The sequence below is a fragment of the Fistularia commersonii genome, chromosome 23 (genome assembly GCF_037954325.1).
Source record: "Fistularia commersonii isolate RoL2024-O1a breed Wild chromosome 23, RoL_Fcom_v1.0, whole genome shotgun sequence".
NCBI lineage: Eukaryota > Metazoa > Chordata > Actinopteri > Syngnathiformes > Fistulariidae > Fistularia > Fistularia commersonii.
This window is the reverse complement of record NC_141306.1, coordinates 906,057-929,430: the sequence shown is the minus strand read 5'-3', so window position 1 is coordinate 929,430 and position 23,374 is coordinate 906,057. Positions and strand designations below refer to the sequence as shown.

Below are 23,374 nucleotides of genomic sequence, written 5' to 3'. Positions count from 1 at the left end.
GTCATGCTAAAGAGGCTAATGGAGGGCGGTTCTGTCATGCTAAAGAGGCTAATGGAAGGAGGCTCCGTCATGCTAAAGAGGCTAATGGAAGAAGGCTCCTTCATGCTAAAGATGCTAATGAGGGAGGCTCCTTCATGCTAAAGATGCTATTGGAGGGAGGTACCGTCAGGCTTAAGATGCTATTGGAAGGAGGGTCCGTCATGCTAAAGAGGCTAATGGAAGGAGGTTCAGTCATGCTAAAGATGCTAATGGAAGGAGGCTCTGTCATGCTAAAGATGCTAATGTAGGGAGGTTCTGTCATGCTTAAGATGCTAATGTAAGGAGGCTCCATCGTGCTAAAGAGGCTAATGTAAGGAAGCTCCATCATGCTAAAGATACTAATGGAAGAAGTGTCTGTCATGCTAAAGACGCAAAGGGATGGAAGCTCCATCATGCTAAAAAGGCTAATGGAGCGAGGCTCTGTCATATTAAAGATGCTAATGGAAGGTAGCTCCATCATGCTAAAAAGGCTAATGGATCGAGGCTCTGTCATACTAAAGACGCTAATGGAAGGAAGCGCCATCATGCTAAAGATGCAAAGGGAAGAAAGCTCCTGCTAAAGAGGCTAATGGAAATAGGCCCTGTCATGCTAAAGAGCTTATGCAACGACTGTCCGTCATGCTAAAGATACTAAAGAAGGAGAGTCCCTCATGCTAAAGACGCTAATGGAAGGAGGCTCCCTCATGCTAAGGAGGCTAATGGAGGAGTGGTCCGATGAGAGGGTGAACAGTTGTCTTGTTGAAGGATCCAGGATCTGCTGGAGGGACGAGGCCTCTGCACTGGACTGGGAAGATCTCCAGATTCAGAGATGGACCAAGTAGAAGGGGAGGAGGAGCCAATGCCCCCAAAACCCACCATAGATATGAGGTGGATGGATGGATGGATGGATGGATGGATGGATGGATGGTTTGTAGATGAATAGATGGATGGGCTGGATAATCTGGATGGGAGTCCTGCGGTATGCTTTGTGTCGCCCTCTCCGTGGACTTCCTGCCTCCACCTGTGAAGAGCAAACCCTCGCTCTTATTGCTGTTTTGGCTCCTCTTTGCTCCAGAACCTCCTCCAGCCTCCAGGTGAGGAGGCGGAGGAGCTGAATAATTAACCTCCACAGGTGACTCTGAGGACACTCCAGACACTCCCGTGCCGTGTTATTAATGTATGCTTTGGGCGACTCCTCATTTTCCCCGCGCAGCTAGCAGGACAGCAGCTTCTGGCAGGCGTCAGACCTCCATCTCCAACCTCCCGCCGGGACCCCAAGAACCCAGACAGCTCCACGACCGCACGGGAAACAAAAGGCGACAACGTGAGAACGTTTGGGAACTTCTGTCAGCACCGTTTACGCTGACGCTGCACTATGAAGAAGGCTCCCCCATGTGCTAACACCCTGAGCAAGCACTAGCACCATCCACAGGAAGTGGAGTGCTAACCTTCTTCTGTCTGGGTTCTCTGCAGGTTCTCCCAGTTGCCCCTCAGGGACAAATAAAGTTTTTTGGATTCTGATTCTCCATCTTGACAGTCGGGAGGTTAACTAGCAACCCCTTCAGACCCTGCGAGCAGGAAAAGCGGCATAAATGGTGAATGAATAAACAAACGGACACCAGCCGCAGTTGTCAAGACAAAAGGCAGCTGAATTGTGGCTTCAGGAACCCGAGAGACTCGTAAAGGACCAAACCTCCTCTCAGGAACCCTCTTGGTTCCACTCTGATCCACTCCTTCTGGCCACTCCTTGCTTTGCTAACTTCCCGCTCCCTTCTTTGCAGCGATTTGGCCTCCGCTGTTCTCGCTAGCTGGTGCTGGATGGTCGCTACGCGCAAATAAACGCTTGCGTTTTAAAAAAGCTGGCATTTCAAAAAAAAAAAAAAAAAACTGGTGATTTATTTATCTGAACAGCTACTTTGCCTCCTGCAATTGTCGCACCTCTTTTCTCTGCCGCCCCTTTACAATTTCCGGGAAGCCCTTAGAGCTCCTGGGCCGTCACTTAAACAGGCGCTGGCAGCGGCAGCTGCGCACGTCCTCGCAGATTTGCAGCCTTTAATAAAAAAAGGAGAGCCGTCAGCGCCTTCAGGAAGCATAAAGGAGGACAGATAGTCCCGGTTTCCACCTGCTCCCTTTGAACCTGGAGGAAACTTTCAAATCCTGCGCCTCGAATAACCGACGGAAACGGGGCGGACAAAGAGCCGGGGCGGCGGAACAAAAGCAAGCGTCGGGCGATAAAGTGCCGGGAAGCTTCTGAGGGTGAATTCAAACGGAGGGGAAAGAAGGGAAGAGGTCTTTGGCTTCTAGATCTGAGTTGGCTTGGCGTCGTCCGCTGACTCGCGGCTGAAAGGCCGGCCTGTCGGAGCCCATTCCCTCGGCCAGGATCATCCAGCGGCCAGCGGGCCGACTTGTATGCTTCATCCAGACCTGTAAAGCAACAGGAAGTACGTCCTTCTACGGAACTCCAGGTGCTCCAGGTGTTCCTTGAAGCCCCCTGAGATCCTCGGCTCCCTCCTGACACTTGGGGGCGGAGGAAGGCGGTATGTTCGCTTCCTGCTGGGAAATCAGAGGTCCGTGCTGTGGCTCCATGCGCTCTTTGCCTCGCGGGGGTTTTGGGAAGGACACAGTCATTTGTGGGTTCTGGAGCTCGGCCGACCTCCGGCTTGTTTTCCAGGCGAAGCTTTTGATGTCGCTCAGCAGGGGGGGGTTGTTCTGCCCGCCCCCCCCTGCTGAGGGAGCGCCACTGTTCCCCTCACAGGAAGCTGAAAGCACGAGTTCTGATGGCTTCACCCAACACGGAGCTTTGGAAACGGAAGGTTCTACACCTGTCCGGGTCTGAAGGGGAGTTCCTTTGTGGTCCAGTGGGCACCATGAGGAGGATGCTGCAAGATCAGAACTGTAACCCCGTCTTGGATGGGGGGGAACCGAGGGCACAATGCTTCAGATGGTTCTGGAGGGGTTTTTGGGCCAAGATGGTCAATACCCTTACATGCCCATAAGCCAATGGGTACAACCGCCAAGGTGACTGCCAGGGGCTTCCCAGAGGAACTCCCTGCCGACCCATGTTCCTCCTCCAGCAGCTTCCTTGGATCCCGGTGAACCCTGGTTCCTGGCCTCCTCGAAGCATCGGCAGATCTCCACGCCCTCCAAGCCCAGACCTTCTGGTACCCTTGTGTGTCCTCAAGGGTCGAGGCCCCGTTGGATCCATCAAAAGGTTTACCTCTGATTTGCCGGAGTCATGGGGCCGATCGTGTCTTTCCGTGGAGAATATTATCAAAGCATGAACAACAGACCGCAGGAGCGGATCAGTTCCGACTCGAGCCTCCGGCTGCTTTCCTTTCTTGCTTTCTGGAGTCACCGCGAGAAGAAGCATGGAGGAGGAGGAGGAGGAGGAGGGTGAGCTCGCCAGGAGGAGCCCTGAGGCGGAAACGTCAGGGGAGACATCTTGATTTACTTTGTTGACGAACGGACTCGAGGGAAAAGCAACTTTGGAGAGCAAGACGAAGAGCCGAAGCTTCGTCAGACGGGAAGGAACCGGCCGAGGAACTTCTGCGAGATCTCTGCCGGGATGCTAATCGGTTTGTCTCGACACGAGGACGAGCGAAGCCACAGGTTCAGCATCTTCCCTTCCTCCACCCCTTGGCGATCGTATCTTCCACGCCGTAAAATCGATTGAGATCAGAAGAAGGCGGCGCAGTCGCGCCTCCTTCCCGTCCCAAATCAAGCAGAACCTTCTTTTCGTGCTATCTTCTTCGAACTTTTCCAGGAAGTGGTTTCCTCCTTGACCTACTTTGATACCATCAACATTAAGACTGCTCCCCCTTTGGAGCAGGTATGACAAGGAAAATAAAGAACCTCCCGCATGTTTTTGGACTGCTGGAGGGAAGAACGTGGAGGTTCTGCACGGAAAGGCACCGGGAACCGACTTGCTTCGAGGTGGAAGAGCTAACCGCTGCGTCTAGCATCTTAGAACATCTTAGCTCCCGCTGGTTCTCCTCTCACGTTTGGTCTTTTGCTTGAGGCGTGTCCATACTCCGGGACTCCCGTCCAGATGTTCTGCCTGATGTTACCCAGGAGTCATTGTTGTAGCCAGTTGGTGGACAGTGGATGTGGCTAGTGATGACCCCAGACATGTAGCCAAGGCCGGATGTAGGACACAGGAAGTAGATGACAGGAAGCAGAAAGGGAAATGGATGAAGGTGATGGAGGAGAGAGCAAATAGCAAAGCTAACATCAGCGGCAGCCATGTTTGTCCATTTTTGTTTGCCCTTTCCTACATGGATCCAGTTTTGCAACGGCCGCCAAGAGCACAAGAGCCTGGAGGTTCCCCAACCGCGACGACTTCCTGGACTCTGAGGTGGCTCCGAACCGCAAAGTCCCTGCCGCCAGGTATTAGCCGTATCCCAAACATCTTGAGCATACGTGTCCTTCAAGTTTCTTTCCCTTTTCCAGGTTCTTGCTGTTCGCGTCCGGATGGGGGGTTTGGAGAGTGGGAGGTGGAGCGTCGGGGTTGCTAAGAGGGTTTTCTCACCCCTGATTTTTGTCTGGTGAATTATTGAACAGTGCCGCGGTTCTCCGTGGAGGGGGCAGATACTATCCAGCACCTTCTGATGGCTGGAGAAGCTTCAACGGCGGTACAAATGCCCGTGATGTCACAAGAACCCCCCCCATAATCCACTCCTAATGGGCGGTGGATAAATGAAGGTGGGGGGTGGAGGAGGTCCAGGTGATGTATCTCCATAATGGCATTAAATCCACGGGGGAACACAGGAAGCCCATTACGTAACGCAGGAAGGAGGGGGGTCTCCATTCCCACTCGTATCCTCAAGGGCGCGGTTCGACCTTGACAGAAACCCCCCCCCCCACGGGATTGTAATTTGTACTAGTACTCGCAGTACTTGAGTAAATATTTACACGACTACAGAAAGGCTGGGGGGCAAGAGTGAGGATGAGGAGGAGTGGGGGTATGGACCCATACTCGTATGCCTTTGATGAAAATAGGAGGTGAAGGCTGAAGGTACTTTGTTTTGATGGTAAAGCTGCTCTGTAGGTTCCTGCATGTTCTTCTCTCCAGCTTCTCCTACTTGGGTCTACCCAGGCTCTACATCTTCCTCCATCTGTCTAACACCAGTTAGAACAATGTGGGTTACCAGGTCCCTGCGCCTACCGGGCTTCTCTTCAGGTTATCTCCTCAGGTTCTCCTGCCTTGGTTCTCCTCAGGTTCTCCTTTCTGGGTTCTCTTTGTTTTGCGTTCTCTCTGTGGAGTTTGTTTTGTTTAGAAGTTTATTAGGACAGTGTACAAATACATGAAGCACAGAGGCAGAGATGTTCGTACCAGATTGTAGCTCATAGCTAATTTCCATCTGTAGTCCTGGACAATACAAATATAAAACTGTATAAAATAGACAATACATATAAAATATACAGATAGGCAATAAAATAACTATACAATTTATAAACAGGAACTAAAATATGTGCTATTGTTGTGATATTGTTACTTTGGTCATCTGGGGGCCATCAGATGTGACTCAGAAGGGCAACATCTGATGGCAAAATACCCTTCTGGGATTGTTAGCGTTAGCATGTTTGGAGCTCCAGAATCCAACTTTTAACGTCCCGTGTAAAGGTGTGAAAATAAGTCATGTTCTTCAGATTGTCTGGAAGCCCATTCCATTCTTTTATGGCTTTACAGGAAAACGCAGATTTAGAAAAGGCAGACTTTCTTAGAGGAACATTGCAGTCTCCTCTAGACAACGACCTCAGCACTGGACTTGTGAGTCGGGAGCGAGGCTTGATGAAGGTCCACATCTCGGTCTGTTCTCTCCATGTCCTGCCTGAGTTCCCTCCACGATGTCCTACCTGGGTTCTACCTGTTCCCCGCCCATCTATAGGTGAGAGGTTGGACTTCTTTGTGGGCCGACCTTGTGATTGATTGGTGCTCAATCAGGGTTAAACCCGTCTCTTGCTCAATGGGTTGCAACCTCACAGTGGCCCTGGATGCAGGGTAAGCCAATGAATGAAGGAATGAAGGAATGAGGCCAGCAGAAAGCTACCGTTGATTGTACGACTGCGGTTCATGAAAACTGGACGTCTTGCAGAACATACAAGTGTGGCCCCCTGTTGGGCACCACCTCACCCCTGCCACTGACTCCGCCCCCTGAGGCGTAGCTAGCATGTGACCATCTCAACAACCCGGGCCTTGGTTCTCCCTGGCTTCTCGGAGGTTCTCAGAGGTTCACGGTTCATCTCCATCCCCCACCGGTGCTTCTATCCCTCTAACCACTTAAGGATTAGCCCGTTTACCTCCTCTTTGGTTTGAAGGACGTCCCTCCTCCTCCTCCTCCTCCAACTCCAGCTTTCTGAGGACGAGTCCACCCCCTCCCCCCGGCCTCCGAGTCATGTGATCAGCATTAGCATCATTCCCTCCTCGCTCAGGGCTTCTGGCTTCTCCCACAAGTGCGACTCTTGAAAAAAGGGATTTAAAAGCTAAGCTAGCAGCTAATGGCTAAATGTATGGCTGCGATGTGATGTTAAGTCCGCAGGGTGAAGGAGTGAAGGTGTCCTCGTAGAAGAAGACGTCAACCTGATGTCTAATGCTAACGCTAGGCTTGGTTTGTTGTAGGCTACCCAAGGGTTCCAGGGGTTGGACCAAAGTCGTGAGACTTCAATTTAGGAGGAACCAGAACATGAGGAACTTTCTGGAGAACCCTCAGGTGTTCCAAGAGGTGAGTAGTGACTCTTCCACGACTTCCTGTCTGTGAGGAACCGGACTCTTTGTGGAACCAGAATCATCTGAAAGTTGTGGTTCTCCTCTGGGTTCCTTTGAAAGAAAGAAGTGACGTAGATGGAACCCACAGGAACCTGGAAGAACCTCGAGGAACATGCAGGGACCCACTCCAGGAGATCAGCTTGATTCTTCTCCTGTTGCCTTTATTTGCAGCCAACAAACACTTTCAGATGTTAAACGCTGGGAGGGTTCTCCAGGTTCTCCAGCTTTGGTTCCCCCATGTTCTCTGCGGGTTCCACGTCTTCCACAAACCATGATGAGTCGTTTTCCTCGATCACTCAGAAGGTTCTAGGTTCTAATCTGTAACCTGCTGGGGTTCTGGTTTAAAGAGTCTCCATGTTCTCCTGGTTCCTGCTTGGGTTCCACCAAGGTTCTACACCTTCTGCCCTCCGACTCCAAACACTGGTTAGAACATCCGTATGTTCTCTCCATGTTCTTCTGTCTGGGCTCTCCTCAGGTTCTCCATGGTAAGTCCAAAACCATGCATTGACTCCACACACACACACACACACACACACACACACACACACACACACACACACACACGTGTGCAGGATTAATAATTAATTCTTTCATTATGAATGAATAGCGCATGATGTCATACTTCTTAACATGGAGTAGTACACACAGGAATACTCCTCAGTACTAGTACACATGTGTACCCGCAGCAGAACACACACACACACACACACACACACACACACACACACACACACACACACACACAGTATCACCAACATGGGAAGACAATAAAAAAGTACAAATAGCTAATATCATAATAATCATAAATAATAACAATAATTATAATGGATACTAACAATAATAATAAATAACAGTAATTGTAATAAATAATAATAATGCCACTAGTATTCCACTATTACCTCCACTGCTATTAATAATAATAGTAATAATCATGATGATGCTTCTAATATTGCATAGACAACAACTACTACTAATATTACTAGTACAGTAATTATTAATTAGCTACTCCGCTACTATTATTATCTTTACAACTTTTTTCTTTTTTTGAACACTGCGGCTGAAACTACGAAGAGGCTAATTTATGTTTTTTTTTTTTTTTTTTAAACTTTTAGCCTCGAAATGATCATGAAATTCTGAAGCCGTTCGATTCCGACGGCGACTTTAATAGTTTTAGATAGCGATCGTCTGGAGGAGGAAAGTAAATGTCTTGTTTATTATTCATCTATTTCATCAGCCGTGGTACAGGAACTTTTTTGGGGGAAAAAAAGCATTTCCAATACGTATTTGTGGATTTAATTAAAAGTTAATATTTTTTTTTCGGATTTAATTTAATTTTTTTTTTCTAAATATCTCATATTGCAGCAGGTGTGGCTTATATATGTACACATGTATTTATTTCATTATTTTTATTTTATGACGTTATTTCTATTTATATTCATTTATAGACAAATGCAACCTAAATATGTACAAATACATTTGTATTTAAATTTAATAACTTATTTTATTCATATTTTATCTACTTATTTTCATGTATATTTATTTATAAACAATTGTAGCCTGTATATGTACACATATATTTATTTACTTATTTTTATTTATATTTTATTTAGGTGTTTTATTTATAAACAAGTGCGACCTATATATGTACACATATTTTTTAAAATATTTTTACTTATATGTTATTTAGGTATCTTTATTTACATTTATATATAAACAAGTGCAGCCTATATATGTACACATATATTTATTTACTTATATTTTATTCAGGTTCAGCTCAATAGTCCAGAAATTACTTATGTTTGGACTAATTGTTAATAATAATAAAACAATCATAATAATAATAATAACAACAATAGTTGTACTATTATACTACACTATTACTGCAACTACTACTGATATTATAACAATACAAGTACAGCAACAAATTCTACTCCTACTAAACATAATAATAATCATGATAATGATCGTACTGTTACCAATGTTACTGCAAATATTGATAATAATAATGATAATATTAGTAAATCTAAAATGAATAATGAATCGATTCTGCTTTTGTCTGCAACAAAGTTTTTTTTTACAATTTGGTAGCGTTAAAAGTGTTACTTTTAATTAGTTTTATTGTAATTTTTTTAAAGCAAGCGTCCAGTTGGTGTTTATCAAATATTATTTGCAGTGTTTTTTTTTTTTTTTTTTACTCCTTCCATCCGGAGACTCATTTATTATCCGGGAGGAATAAACGAGACGGCTTTTTATTTCCCGCCGACGTTCATCTTCCCGGCAGCTCGTGAAGCGGACCTTCGACAGGTGCTGCCTTCACCGGCCGCGGTTTATTGCGACGAAGGGAAACCGGATTCAGACGTTGGAGGACGAATCGGCTCGGAGGAGCCGCCTCGCTTGCATGAAGATGCAGGAGATTCCACTCGAACGGTGTAATAACATGTAATAAATGTGTAATAACGATGTAATAATCGTGTAATAACACACGTCATGTCGCGGCGTGAAACCGTTCACCCTCTCATTCACACGTCATGTAGAGACGTAGCGTTCAGCCTCTCATTCATGTTTCATCTTCAGACCTTCAACCATTCATTCTTTCGTTCAGATTTCATAGAGACATACAACTTTGGCCCCCAAATTCATACCTCTTATTCATGTCTCCATGGACCCTTTACTCCTGAGGGTTCTGGAAGGTAGACGGTACTGTGGATCTCCAGAAGATGTTTCCATCCCCGCCGCCCCTGCTGTGTTCCATTAGCGCCGGTCGCTACTTCCTGTTAGCATCCGATCAACCGATCCAGATGAAGAAGCGTCTTCAGTTTTCCAACCCAGCCTCGATCTCTATCTCCAGCATCTGGTTCCACCAGAGAACCCTTGGCAGGAGGTCCTGTGGAGGACCATGGAGAACCTGGAGGGAACCCAGCTGGTGGGAATGAAGACCAGGAGAACCTGCATGCATCGAAACATCCTGAGGTGAGACCACAACGCTCTGACTATCTTGACCCTTGTAAGGGAGGTGTTAGCATGGAGGGGGCGCGTTAGCATGGAGGGGGTATTAGCATGGTGGGGTGGTTAATGTGGAGGTCAGTGTTAGCATGGAGGGGGTGTTAGCATTGTGGGAAATGTTGGCATGGGGGGGCTTTAGCATTCTGGGGGGGTGTTTCCAGTGAGAGGGGTGTTAGCATGGTGGAGGGTGTTAGCGTGGAGGGGATGTTCACATTGGTGGAAGGTGTTAGCATTGAGGGAGATGTTGGCGTGGAGGGAGTATTAGCATGGTGGGGCGGTTAATGTGGAGGTCAGTGTTAGCATGGAGGGGGTGTTAGCATTGTGGGAGATGTTAACATAGAGGGGGGGGGCTTTAGCATTCTGTGGGTGTTTTTGCAGTGAGAGGGGTGTTAGCATGGTGGAAGGTGTTAGCGTGGAGGCTGTGTTAGCATGGAGGGGATGTTCACATTGGTGGAAGGTGTTAGCATTGAGGGAGATGTTGGCGTGGAGGGAGGGTTAATGCAGAGAGGGAGGTGTTAGCATGGTGGAAGGTGTTAGCGTGGAGGGGGGTGTTAGCATAGAAGGGGGTGTTAAGAGACAACCCGTTCCATAAGTGCCTCCATCAGACGGTGGAGACAGCGATTCATCATTTAAACTTCTTCAGCTGTTGTCTTCTACCCCCCCATTCTACTCCCCCTTCCACCCCCCCACCGGGAGGGGGGGGGCATTTGGCAGCCGTCGGCATCATGGCTGCACGCCATCATTTTTCCTCTTCTTCTTCTTCACAAAAGTGCTGGATGTACTTCAGGGCCGATACCCCCCCCCTCCGGTGTGTGTGTGTGTGTGTGTGTGTGTGCGCGATGTTGATCCAGACTTAGGAAATCACAAGGTTTATTCAGAAGGTGTTCGTGACCCCGCCTCGCCCCCCCGACACTTTGCCGAGAATAAAAAAGATGGCCTTCGTAAAACACGACGTTTAGACCTTCACCCGCCGCCGCCATGACAGGCCGAGCAACTGACCTCTGACCCCGTCCCCTCCCCCGCCCATGACCTCGACCCCGGCAACGATTGTTCAACAGCAAGATGTTTCCATCTGCGCTACACAACAGTGACAGTGTAATAACAGTGTAATAACAGTGTAATAACACTGTTATAACATGTAATAACACCGTTATAACTATCCATATTGAACACAATCTTTTTTTTTATATTATTTAAACTACACCAGGCACCAATTGATTCAGACTTTCTCCTTTTTTTTTTTTTTAACATTCTTTATTTATTCTTTTAATTCCCCTCCTGCAGAGGCAGCGCTGCATATTTCATCAGGAAGTTAAACTGGATTTGATTAACCTTATTAAAATATGTGGCGGCGATGAAGAACGATCCGTACCGCTGACGGCGGAACGTGCACGTTCCTCGGTGGGACGTGCACGCGGAATAAATGGCGCTCTCAGCGCTAATGCTACCTCGAGGCGGGGCGTGTACTTTGTCACAAATACACAAATACTCTGGGGTCAAAGTGGGAACTCAGACACTTCTAAGCCCATCCGTCTCAGAGTACCGAGGAACATTAATGATCTTTTAAATAGGTGTGGTTTTTACAAAGTTATAAAGACCATTCATTCATTCATTCATTCACTCAGTTATCTATTATAGTGTTTGTCCTGCACTCTGGGTCGCAGGGCTGCTACAGCTGTGATTGGACAAGAGGCGGCGTTCACCTTGGATCCATCAAAGGGTCAGACATGGAGACATCTGTCCATCCAGCCTGTCATTCACATGTCATTGAGGACGTCTGTCCATTCAGTTTCTCATTCACACGTCATTGAGGACGTCTGTCCATCCAGCCTGTCATTCACACGTCATTGAGGACGCCTGTCCATCCAGCCTCTCATTCACATGTCCTAGAGCAGAGGTACCCCAACCCCTGGGTCGTGGACCGGTGCCGGTCTGTGGATCAATTGGTACCAGACCGCCCAAGAAATAATCACTTATTTCCGTTGGATTTATTATCTGAGTCTGAACAATCTTTATTTTGAAAAATCTTTCATTTTGAAAAATGACCGGAATATCTTGGATGCATCTCGGTCAGTTGAGCGGCAAAATGTCACCCGCAAGCTGGCAAAATGAGTAAAAAACAAGCGACAGAAATTTTTATTTTGAAGGGGAAAAGGTCTAGTGAAGAGACAGAAGAAGAGCCTACAACTTCCAAGAAAAAGAAAGACTTTAACAAACAATACCAAGAGTTTTACTTGAAATGTGGATTTATCGTACCAGATGATTCTCACAGACAGAGCTAGTTCACGTGTCCACGGTAAATTGAGGACATCTGTCCATTCAGCCTCTCATTCACATGTCATTGAGGACGTCTGTCCATTCAGCCTCTCATTCACGTCTTAGAGGGACATCTGTCCATTCACCCTTTCATTCACATGCCATTTAAGGACATACAACCATTCATCTTCTCATTCACATGTCCTAGAGGACATATGTCCTTTCAGCCTCTCATTCACATGTAATATAGAGACATGTGGAACATATGTGTTCATTGTTTAAGCATTAGCATTAATTCATTAATCTATTCGTTATTTGTTTAGCCCTTTTTTAATTAATGGTTAGCATGCTGCTGTATGGCTCTGCGCTAATTTAAATATATCTAAAAATACAAGCGGTAACTGTCTTTGCTGTCTTTTCTTTAAACGGACGTGGATGTGTCATTAGCGGCGTCACATGACGGGATTGAACGGGACTATATTACCGTGTAATTACAACCTATTACCATCAGCTCCGAGCCAAAACAAGCCCGATTTGGATTTGTAGGTTGGAGACGTGGTACGGCGGCGGCCTTGGGGGGTCGGAGGAGGAGGAGAAACCACGAGCGCGAGATGGAAAGAACCGCCGTTATAGCGTGATAGCACGTTAGCATGATGGCGCCCCCGCAGGGAGAGATTTAATCGCGTCAGATTGATCGCGGTGGTGATGAAAAGGGTCTCCACCGGCGGTTCTTCTGGAGAACATCCAAAACTCATGTCACCCCCCCCTCCCCCATCCAGGCATCTGTCATGGCCGCCGCTCGCCATTTGTCTCGCTTATCACCCAATCAACCGCTTCGTCACAGAAGAAGCCGCCGTATTGCTTTGTTTGTTTTCTTTAAGTTACACAAAAGCCATGTCTAGTACGACGTCGTGAGTAAAAAAAATGTCCGATCGTCTTTTATCGCGCGATTGATTCGAAACGGAAACAAAAATGGCCGCCGCGGATTTGAAATGACTCGGAATAAAGTTTGTTTCGGCGTCAATAAAATAAGAGATAAATCCGGCGCGGACCTTCTGACGGCTCCTTCACGTTCCGTCGCCGAGGCCGGTTCTCCTCACAGGAAATTAAAGGATCCTGCAGAACCGGCAGTGGGGGGATAATTATTCCTCTGTCCCGATATTTGATATTAATCATTAAAGTGATAAATGGCGGCGAGGCGGCGAAGTGATGATGAAAGAGATGAGACGGCAGAGGCTGCGTGAAGGGATGATGGATGAACGGGTGAACGGAGGAGCTGCAGAGCAGGAAGCAACAGCGGGTCACTTCCTGTCTGCGGGTGGCAAGAAGGTACTTCCCATCTGATGACGGACACCTGGTCACTTCCTGTCTGCTGGAAGACACCTGGTCACTTCCTGCTTTCTAGGCAACACCTGGTCAATTCCTGTCTGCTGATTGGCAGTTGGTCACTTCCTGTCTACTGTAAGACACCAGGACATGTTGCGCCTTCTAGGCAACACTTGGTCACTTCCTGTCTGCTGGACATCACCTGGCCACTTCCTGTCTGCCAAAGGACACCTGGCCACTTCCTGTCCGATAGGCATCACCTGGTCACTTCCTGTCCGATGGACATCAGCTGGCCACTTCCTGTCTGCCAATGGATACCTTGGCGGTTTGTCACTTCCTGTCTGCTGTAGGACACCTGGTCACTTCCTGCCTTCTAGGCACCCGTGGTCACTTCCTGTCTGATGGACATCACCTGGCCACTTCCTGTCTGCTGTAAGGCACCTGGTCACTTCCTGCTTTCTAGGCAACACCTGGTCACTTCCTGTCCGATGGACATCAGCTGGCCACTTCCTGTCTGCCAAAGGACACCTGGCCACTTCCTGTCCGATAGGCGTCACCTGGCCACTTCCTGTCTGCTGTAGGACACCTGGTCACTTCCTGTCCGATGGACATCAGCTGGCCACTTCCTGTCTGCTGTAAGACACCTGGTCACTTCCTGCTTTCTAGGCAACATCTGGTCACTTCCTGTCTGATGGAAATCACCTGGCCACTTCCTGTCTACCACTTGACACCTGGTCACTTCCTACTCCGGATACCGATAGCACGATGTTATCATGGCTTCTTTACTCTCTGATACACTGCAGAGCTAACCAGCCCCATCCCGCCAGTTAGCTTAGCACGATGACTAGTCGTCAGCGGTTAGTCAGCCTCTCTATCCCTGAGGTGTGTCTGAAACTTGGAGTTTATCGGAATTAAAACCTATCGACTCTTTCTTTCTTTCCAAAGAGAGCTGATGTGCTAACGATACTTGAAGCCTTAGCTTAGCTCTGTCGTCCAATCAACATCCTCCCCGCCACTGCCGCCGCCGCTGCATGCAACAAGGTGAGATAATCTGAGATTGAAATCACTTCTGCACGTTGTTGAGGAAACACCACCTTTATCGTGGACGCTAATAAGCTCAGTTAGCGTTGGTGTTATTACTTATTTTAATGTGATTTGAGGTTAGCGTCACCGCGCCGCGAGGCAGCGGGGGGGCCGGGAGTCGTCCTCCAATCAAACCCCGTTATGTAACGCCGCCGCCCCCCCGAGGCCGACGTTTCGCCCTTTTAAACCAACATCCCGGAAAAAAGAAAAAATGGCAACCGAAGTGAAATTAACCCGTAAGATCAATATTCCATCTGACTGCTGTCGGAGGGCGTTAGCTCACTCGCTCGCTGCCCGATAAACACAACATTAGCACTTCATGACTTTGTTTTGCTTTTGTTTTCCACAGAAAACTACCTGCAAGGGGTTGTTCTGGCTTCCTGTCATGGCTGCCGCCCGGAGGGGGCAGGTAGGAGCCGCAGGCTAAAGGAGTAGCATTATGGCGTTAGCACTAGCCGGCTTGGTTTTGGGCTCGGCTCCAGAACCACGCTCTGCCGATAATCCGATTGTGTCAAAAAGCGTGTTAGCTGCCGCAGAGACGGGCGCTAGCATCCCAGTGAAGCAGAACAACTCGAATTAGCATTGCCGCAGGCTAGTTGTCGGCTAAAGCAGAGGTCAAGCTGCACGACTGTTGCCATGCAGAGCGGAGGTGGAGTTCACGCCGACCTGCCGCTTCCGGAAGGTTTCTTCACCAGGACCTTGAACGCATCACGAGAGCGACCCATCTACGAGGGGGCGGGTTCTCCTTGTTCTGTCTGAGGGTTCTCCAGGTTCTCCTCCATGGCTTCTTCTTTCTCCCAGGTATTTGCTGTCCTCTAGAACCAACACAGAGAAGAACCTTCACGGATCAAACAGACACTGACGTGATGTTCCAGGTTCTCCGAGTCTCCATTGGAGATCCGATGTTTTGCCCCGCCCCCTCTCCTCAATGCCAGCAGGGATTAGCCCTCAGAAGTTCCCTGGGGTCACCATGAGAACGTTGTACCGAACCAAGACATGGTAGGTCCTCACCTGAGGCTCCTTGGAGCCACGTTCTCCTCCAATCGAACCGCAGACGTTCTCCTGCATCGCTAACAGAACTTGTTGCCTATTAGCCTTTTTGTCAGTCGCCCCGCGGTGACCTCATTATGAACTCCGGGTTCCAAGGAGGCCCGAAACAAGCGTGACCTTTGATTGGCCGGGATGTTTCTGCGGTAACGAGCGGCGGCGCTGGAGACGCTACGCCTCTGCTCACGCGTTCCCGGGGAATCCGACGCCGGCGGAACACCCAGGAGAGCAGATGGTGGCGGCAACGCTCGCCGCCTGCGTAATGAGCCCGCCGGCACCGGCGCCGCGCAGGGAGGAAGCGATCTGGGTTAATAAATAAGCGCCGCTCACTCTGGAAACAGCTGTGCGCCGCACGTGGGAGGACGGCGGCGTGAGAGCACGCGTGAAGAACGAAGAGGAAGAAGAAAAAGAAGCAGCAGCTGCTCGGGATGTATCCTCCATGGATGGGTGGGTGTGCAGATGGATGGGCTTGACTTGTATGCTTCGCCGCCGTGCCAAAGAGGAGGGTCAGGGTCATTTGTTGTTTTGTTTTTTTTTTCCAGGTATGGGGGTCGGGGTTCATCTCCGCCCGCACGCCGATCAGGATCTGGAGGTTTAACAACCCTGGGTGAGGAACGTGGAGAACCCGTGAAGGACGATCCCCTGGAGGAGAAGATGGGAACAAGTAGAGACGTAGGAATGTGAGGCATCCATCCATCCATCCGTGGATGGAGGTAAGGGGAAATGAATCCATGAGTCTCCTCCCTGTCAGAGGTTCAGGAGATCAGAGGTCCAGGAGATCCATGGTCAGATGTTTTCATGCGGGGAGGAAGGAGGTGTTGGAGAAGGTCGCCCTTCCTGCTCAGCGGCGAGAACATTCAGAGCCGCTTTGCTAAACTTTCCAAAATCTCCAAAAGACCGGCTTCAGACAACCCCTGGGGTTAGCCGCCGTTAAGCTAAACCCAGCGGGCGCACGGGTCGGACCAAGGAGAAGATACCGACCACCTCCAGCTACGACCTGCTGGAGAAAGTACTGCTGGCTTATTACTAAAGTACAAAAGTACATTTATACAGAAGTTACGAATATCTTGAAAATCAAACTCTTAGCCTGAAAGCGCTAAAGCTAGCCTAGCTTCTTGCCCACCTGCAATGGACACATGGATGTCGTCGGTCAAGAGGCGGAGCTTGGGGCCAGGAAATGGAAGTACTGAAGTACTGCAGGTACTTGGAGAACCAGGAGAACATGGAGAACATGGTGACTCCAGACAGGGAGAACCATGGATCGGACCCAGCAACCCTGGACCTGGACGCTTCCTGCTCCCAGGTGGGGTCCTCACTCGCAGACACTCCCATGAAACTAAAAGTACGAGTACACGGAGTACACATGAGTATTACTTCCAGCTACAACACGACACCTTCTCCTGATCAGGATCATCACAATCCATTACATTAATATGAAAATTCAAAAAAAGGGGAAGGAGAATTTACCAAAACTTAGCCGAAAAGCTAATCAGATCCGTCTCCACGGCAACCCCGGATCGGAAGGACTCAGAAGCACCGAATTATCGCGTCTTCCGATCGTTCGGGACTGATTTTAGAGAAACATCCCGACGTTTCAATCACGTAATGCTTAAAACAAGCTAACGCTAACAATGATGCTAACAGTGCAGTTCTCTGAATGTTAGCATGTCTTAGCCGCCTGTTAGCGTGCAAGGGAAAACCCCCCCAACTATTGACACTAAAAACCCAATCACGGCGGCGCCTGAGTGTTTTTGTTACCATGGTAACCTCAGAGAGATATCAAATTACACATGACATCATGCTTTTTTTCTGCAGCGCTATTACATGCTTATTACACGGTTATTACATGGTTATTACAACAACAGCAAACGGTTTGATTTGTCCATATTTTAATGTCATATTGCTCAACAATAAATTCTCATTATAAAACATACTGTGGAAAGTGGACAAAGAATACAGCTGCTTACTAAATATCAAGGTGTGGAGGAGGGGAAGAATTTTTTTTTACAATACAAATAAAAATAATAAAAAAACTGCAGTTTTTTTTCCCCGTGTAGAAAGGGTTGATTTTTTTTTTTTTTTTTTTTTTTTTTTAATTATTATTATTTTTTTTAAGCGTTATTTTTCTTTAAAGGATGATCCACAACCGAATGTGCCTTAAATATAACGAGTGACGGAAAAAAAAAAAAAAAAAAAAAAAAAAAAACACAAGCGCACACCGAACTGCTCAAACGTCTGCGGCCTCTTTGAGGGCGAGTGGGAGGGGCTTGTGGGGAGGGGGCGGAGTTATCTCCTCGCCGCCGCCTCCGCCGCAGGAATCGTTTTGTTCACAAAGACTCACGTTACACATCGAAAGGAAAAGAATCAAAAGAGAGCGAAAAAGGGAAAGGAGCTGATTTTGGGGACAAAAGCACTTCTGGACACGAAAGAGGAAAGAGTTGAGGCTTTCGTCTGGTGCAGAACCGCAGATCGCTTCTTCGGTGCGTTCTTCCTGCCCGCCGCGCCTTTGCGGGGTTTTCACGTTTCGCCTCCCCCTCCGTCTGAGCCGGTCGCCATGGCGGCGCTAACCTGCGTGGGCGGAAGGGGAAGTCGTAGCTCCCGGCGCTAAAGCCGCCGCGCCGCCTTCACCGACTGTGTGACGACCGGGTGAAAACGGTCCCGGCGGCGGATTTGTGACCCCTGGAAGTGACCGGCGCGACAGTATGGTTGCTGTGTCTTTTACTTTGAGAACAAAACCGGGAGCTAAACCCGGGACGTTCCCGGAGTCCGCCTTCCTGCCGAGCCTCGTGTGCGCCGCGAGAGCTGGGACGAATTAGCTGCAGTGCTAACTCAAGTCCAGGTCACTGTAGTCACCCTGGTGACTGACAGGAGTGGACCGGCTCACTGGAGTTACCTGGATTGATGCAGTCACCTGAAACACTGTAACCACCAGGGTGGAGTCGACTTGCTCGCTCTAGTCCCTTGAGATCACTTGAGTTACCCGGGCTGGTGAAGTCGCCTGGACAATTGTTGTCACCCAGATGACTGACTGGGTGTCAGCCGGGTCACTCTGGAGGTCACCAGAGTCCCCTGGGTTAGAGTAGTTACCGTGGTAAGTGAAGTCACCTGGCTGAGTGACTGGAGTCAACTTGGTCGCTCTAGTCCCTTGGGGTCAGTGGAGTAACAGCACAGTCACCTGGACAACTGTCGTCACCTGGGTGACCGACCGGGGTCAGTTGGGTCACTCTAGTCCCTGAAGGTCACCGGAATCGCCTTGGTTAGAGTAGTTACCCCAGTTGGTGCAATCGCCTGGTCGGGTGACTGGCGTCAACTTGGTCACTAGTTCCTTGGGGTCACTCGAGTTGCCTGGGTTGGCATCATTACAGTGTAGTAACCTGGGCAACTGTTGTCACCTGAAAGACTGTAGTTAACCAGGTGACTGACTAGCTTCATCTGGGTCAGTCTGAGCCCTGGGGTCACTGGAGTTACCTTTATTATTGTAGTTACCCTGGTCGTTGTAGGAACCCGTAATACCATAGTCATCTGGGTAAGCGATTGGCATCAACAAGTTAACACTAGTCCCGGGGGGGGGGGGGGGGCACTGGAGTGACCCGTCACAAAGGTTACTGGAGTCACCTGGATCAGTCAAACCCCCGAAGTCCCCCGTGATTCAAGTATTGTTACCTCAGTTCACCAGATCATTATTCGTCAGCTGGTTCACTGAGCACAATTACCCGGGTCACTAGTCCCTGGGGTCAGTAGTTACCCTGCTTGCAGAAGCCATCTGAATCCCTCCAGCCACCCAGGACACTCCAGTGACACTAACATTATTCTAGCTGTTCCGTGCAGGTGGATGGATCACTGAAGTAACCCAGGTCACTGTCATTTCTTGGATTACTCCCGGTGTGTTGGTTGGGGTGGTCAATTTGGTCACTGTAGTCCCTGGAGTTACTTCAGGTACGTTGGTTGATGCAGTGTCCCAGGTTCTTCCATTACCTGGGGCTACTCTAGCTACTCTGGTTGGTGTAGTCACCCTGGTCACTGTAATACCTGGGACTACTCCAGATACCCTGATTAGTGAAGTCAACATGGTCACTCTGGTCCTTGGAGTTACTTCAGGTACTCTAGTCGGTATAGTGTCCCGGTTCCTTCCTCTACCTGGGGCTACTCTCGTTACCCTGGTTGGTGTAGTCACCCTAGTCCTTGGGGTCACTCTAGATACCCTGATTAGTTGAGTCAACTTGGTCACTCCAGTCCATGGGGCTACTTCAGATACCCTGGTTGGCATAGTGTCACTGTAGTACCTGAAGTTACTTCAGGTGCTCTGGTGGGTCCCTCCATTACTTTAGGCTCCTCTAATTACTCTGGTTGGTGTAGTCACCCGGGTCACACTAGTACCCGGGGATACTCCAGATACCCTGATTAGTGAAGTCAGCTTGGTCACTGTAGTCCCTGGGGTCACTGTAGCTACTCTGGTTGGTGGAATCACCCAGGTCACCCTGTCTACTAGCGCTCATCTAGAGGAAGCTGGACTTACTCTAGGTTCATTTCAACTTCTTAACTCCTGTTTCAACTTCCTACTCCAGCCCCGCCAGACCCCGACGAGAAAATAAAATCGGCGAGCCAGTGGGTAGCGGGAGGTGCAGAGTCCCCTCGTGGGTTATTACCGCGTTATTAACTCATCACATTTCGTCAGTTGCCCTTCGAGTGGGAGCTAAAATCCCGTCTGCTCTCATGTGCCGGTTTTTGGGATTTACTGGAGTGGCGTAAAGCTTTAGCCGACCCCGCTCCCGGCCCACCGCCACTTTAACGCCTGAAAAGGGGTTGCCATGGAGACACGACCTAAATTACCTGTTTTTTTTTTTTTTTTTAAAGGGACATAAAACCCAAAGCCTGAGTTCTTCAAATTATTTAAATGGTGCATAAACGTGGCGTGAAGCTGGGAGGAGGGGGGGGAAGCTAACGCTTTAGCGAGCTTTGAAAGTACCGATTGTATTTTATTTCAATTTTTCTCAACCGAAGCACATTAGCATCCGGAAACGTTCAGGGAATGTTTGCGTTTTCAAGTATTTAAGAACCAATCGGACGCCGCCACGCCTTCAAAGACCCCCGGAGGTTCCAAAAGCCGAATCCATTTCCGAGCGCGACGCCAACGCCGCCGAAGATCCACCTTTCCTTCCCATCCCAACCGCCATTTTTACTTTTTTACCGAAGGCGCCATCTTGGAGTCGTCCTGTCGATTTCAGAGGGGGAAGATGGCGCCCCCTGGTGGTTCGGAGCCGAAGGCTAAAGGCTGAACGCCAAGCGCTCGGCTCTTTGGTATTTGGTGGCAGAAGAAACACAGTAAAGTACAACATTGAGAACAGTAGAACTCTTGGAAACAAAAAAAGCAAGAGGGTGGGGAGATGGTCCAGATGGTCCAGAGGGTCCAGAGGGTCCAGAGGGTCCACATGGTCCAGAGGGTCCACATGGTCCAGATGGTCCAGACGGTCCAGAGAGTCCACATGGTCCAGATGGTCCAGAGGGTCCAGAGGGTCCAGAGGGTCCACATGGTCCAGAGGGTCCAGATGGTCCAGATGGTCCAGAGGGTCCAGAGGGTCCACATGGTCCAGATGGTCCAGAGGGTCCACATGGTCCAGATGCTCCAGATAGTCCAGAGGGTCCAGAGGGTCCAGAATGGTCCAGATGGACCAGATGGTCCAGATGGTCCAGATCGTCCAGATGGTCCAGACAGTCCAGAGGGTCCAGAGGGTCCAGAGGGTCCAGATCATCCAGATGGTCCAGATGGACCAGATGGACCAGATGGTCTAGATGGTCCAGATAGTCCAGATCTTCCAGATCATCCAGATGGTCCAGATCTTCCAGAAGGTCCAGATGGTCCAGATGGTCCAGATCTTCATCTTTTGTTTTTGAAAATCCCCGCCTGCTTCGCCCCTCCAATTAGAAACCGCTTAGAAAAACCAAACAGGGAACAATCTGAAAGTCATTGGATGAGATGGGAGGGGGCGGAGTCTAAAGGGGCGGGGTCTTAAGGGGGCGGAGCCTGATGTCCTCCGACGTCCTAAAACGTCCTCCTTCCTTGTTTTCTTGACCTTTCACCCCTTTCTGGTCCTCCACGCCGACGCTCCTCATCCCTCCCTCTCAAACTAAAAGTCCAAAAAGGAGGAGATGAAGGTCGGACGCCTCGGCGAGGAACGCCTGAGCGTGGAAGCGTCTTCTGGAGCTCCACCCATCTGAGGAGGCTTCTCGGAGAGCCGGTGAAGATCCGCCTCCACCTCCTCCTCCTCCGTTCTTCTGAGGAGGAAGCAGGTTTCCAGGCCGTCTTCTCGGACCTTCTGGACGGCTAGTGGATGGAGGGCAGGTCGCCCATCCAGGCGCCGGGCAGCGGACGAGGGCAGGTGTACTCGTTCTGAGAAGAAGAAGAAGGTGGAGGTCAAAGACACGTCGGACGTTCTCGCATCCAGACCATCGATTTCGGGATTCATCGATCAGAATCGGATCAAACGCCCGGCTTATCAATACTTTATTACCGAGGATTGAACGCACAGGTTTGTTTTTTTTTTCTGCACGGTGAGATTTTGTTTCTTTCAAGTTTATTTTATGAAAGAAAAACATGAGAGAAGAAAAAAAAAAAACAGGCTGGATTTTTGCGGGAATAAAAACTTAAAACATAAATAACATTTGATGTTGATATGAATAAAACTTAAAGAGCAATAAAAATGATTTTTTGATAATTTTATATTTTTATTTTCATTTATTTTAATATATTCTAGATAATTCAATATAATTATATTTTCTATATTGTATTGATTTAATATATTTTCTTTATTTTAAAAATATCACGCTTTGAGTCGAATTCTGGGTAGTTTTATTTTTTCTTATTTATTATTTGCTTGTTTTGCTGCTCAATCCACTTTTTTTTTTTTTGTTAAATTAAGTTTTTATAAAATTCCCATCAAGTCTTTGTCATTTATTTTTTCAATTTCAACCAAAAGGTTTAAAAAAAAAAAATCATGTATTTTACATTTTTTTTCCAACATTTATCATTTTAAAGTTATTCATAACTAACTTTTTTCACAAACCCAATTTTCCAGATAAATTGTTCTGGTCCTGACTAATCATAAAATAAGTAAAAATCACAAATAATTGAGGAAGACATAATCAGCCGTCAGAACTCTCTGCTATGGACGCGATGATGTCGCCGAACGAATGAACGAATCACTTAAAACGACCAGACAAATGGCAGAATGAACGAACCATTTTGAATCAATGACCGAACAAATGAATCTCTGAACGAATGGGTGATTCGCTACGAATGAACGGACCAATTACAGAATGGACAAACAAACGAATCAATTACTGAACGAACGAATCACTTCAACTAAACTAATTACAGAATGGACAAACAAACGAATCAATTACTGAACGAACGAATCACTTCAACTAAACTAATTACAGAATGGACAAACAAACGAATCAATTACTGAATCAATGAACGAATCTCCGAACGAACCCTCACAATGAAACAAACATTTTCTTGATTTAATTTAGTTTTTTAAGTTATTTTTTGTTTTTTAATTACATTTCTTTTTTATATTTTAATCTCAGATTAGTCTACAAGTGTCATGGGGTCTCCTGGTTTGGACCCTCAGCTCCAGGTTCTGACCCTTCCTGAGGAACAAGTTCAGAGAACTTCAGCTCTGGTCGGCATCAGCAGGAGCCGCTGGGGAACCTGCACCCGTCCTGCTGCTCTCAGGTTGGACACACACACACACACACACACACACACACACACACACACACACACACACACCACATTGCCACGGGGTCGAGTCGTGAAGAAGGGAAGGTGGGGGTGGAGGATCTGTGCTGCCAGGGTTCTCTATGTTCTATCAA

At 48.3% G+C, this 23,374-nt stretch overlaps 1 protein-coding gene across 1 annotated transcript in view; it reads right to left on the bottom strand.

The window, feature by feature from the left end:
* Nucleotides 1-17,371: 17,371 nt before the first annotated feature.
* LOC147220603 (leucine-rich repeat transmembrane neuronal protein 4-like) overlaps nt 17,372-23,374 on the bottom strand; it is a 32,755-nt gene continuing 26,752 nt past the window's right edge. The window contains exon 3 of the mRNA XM_086170807.1: nt 17,372-21,887. Within this exon, the coding sequence (XP_086026933.1) occupies nt 21,822-21,887 (66 nt within the window). The 3' untranslated portion in view covers nt 17,372-21,821. The remainder of the gene's footprint in view (nt 21,888-23,374) is intronic.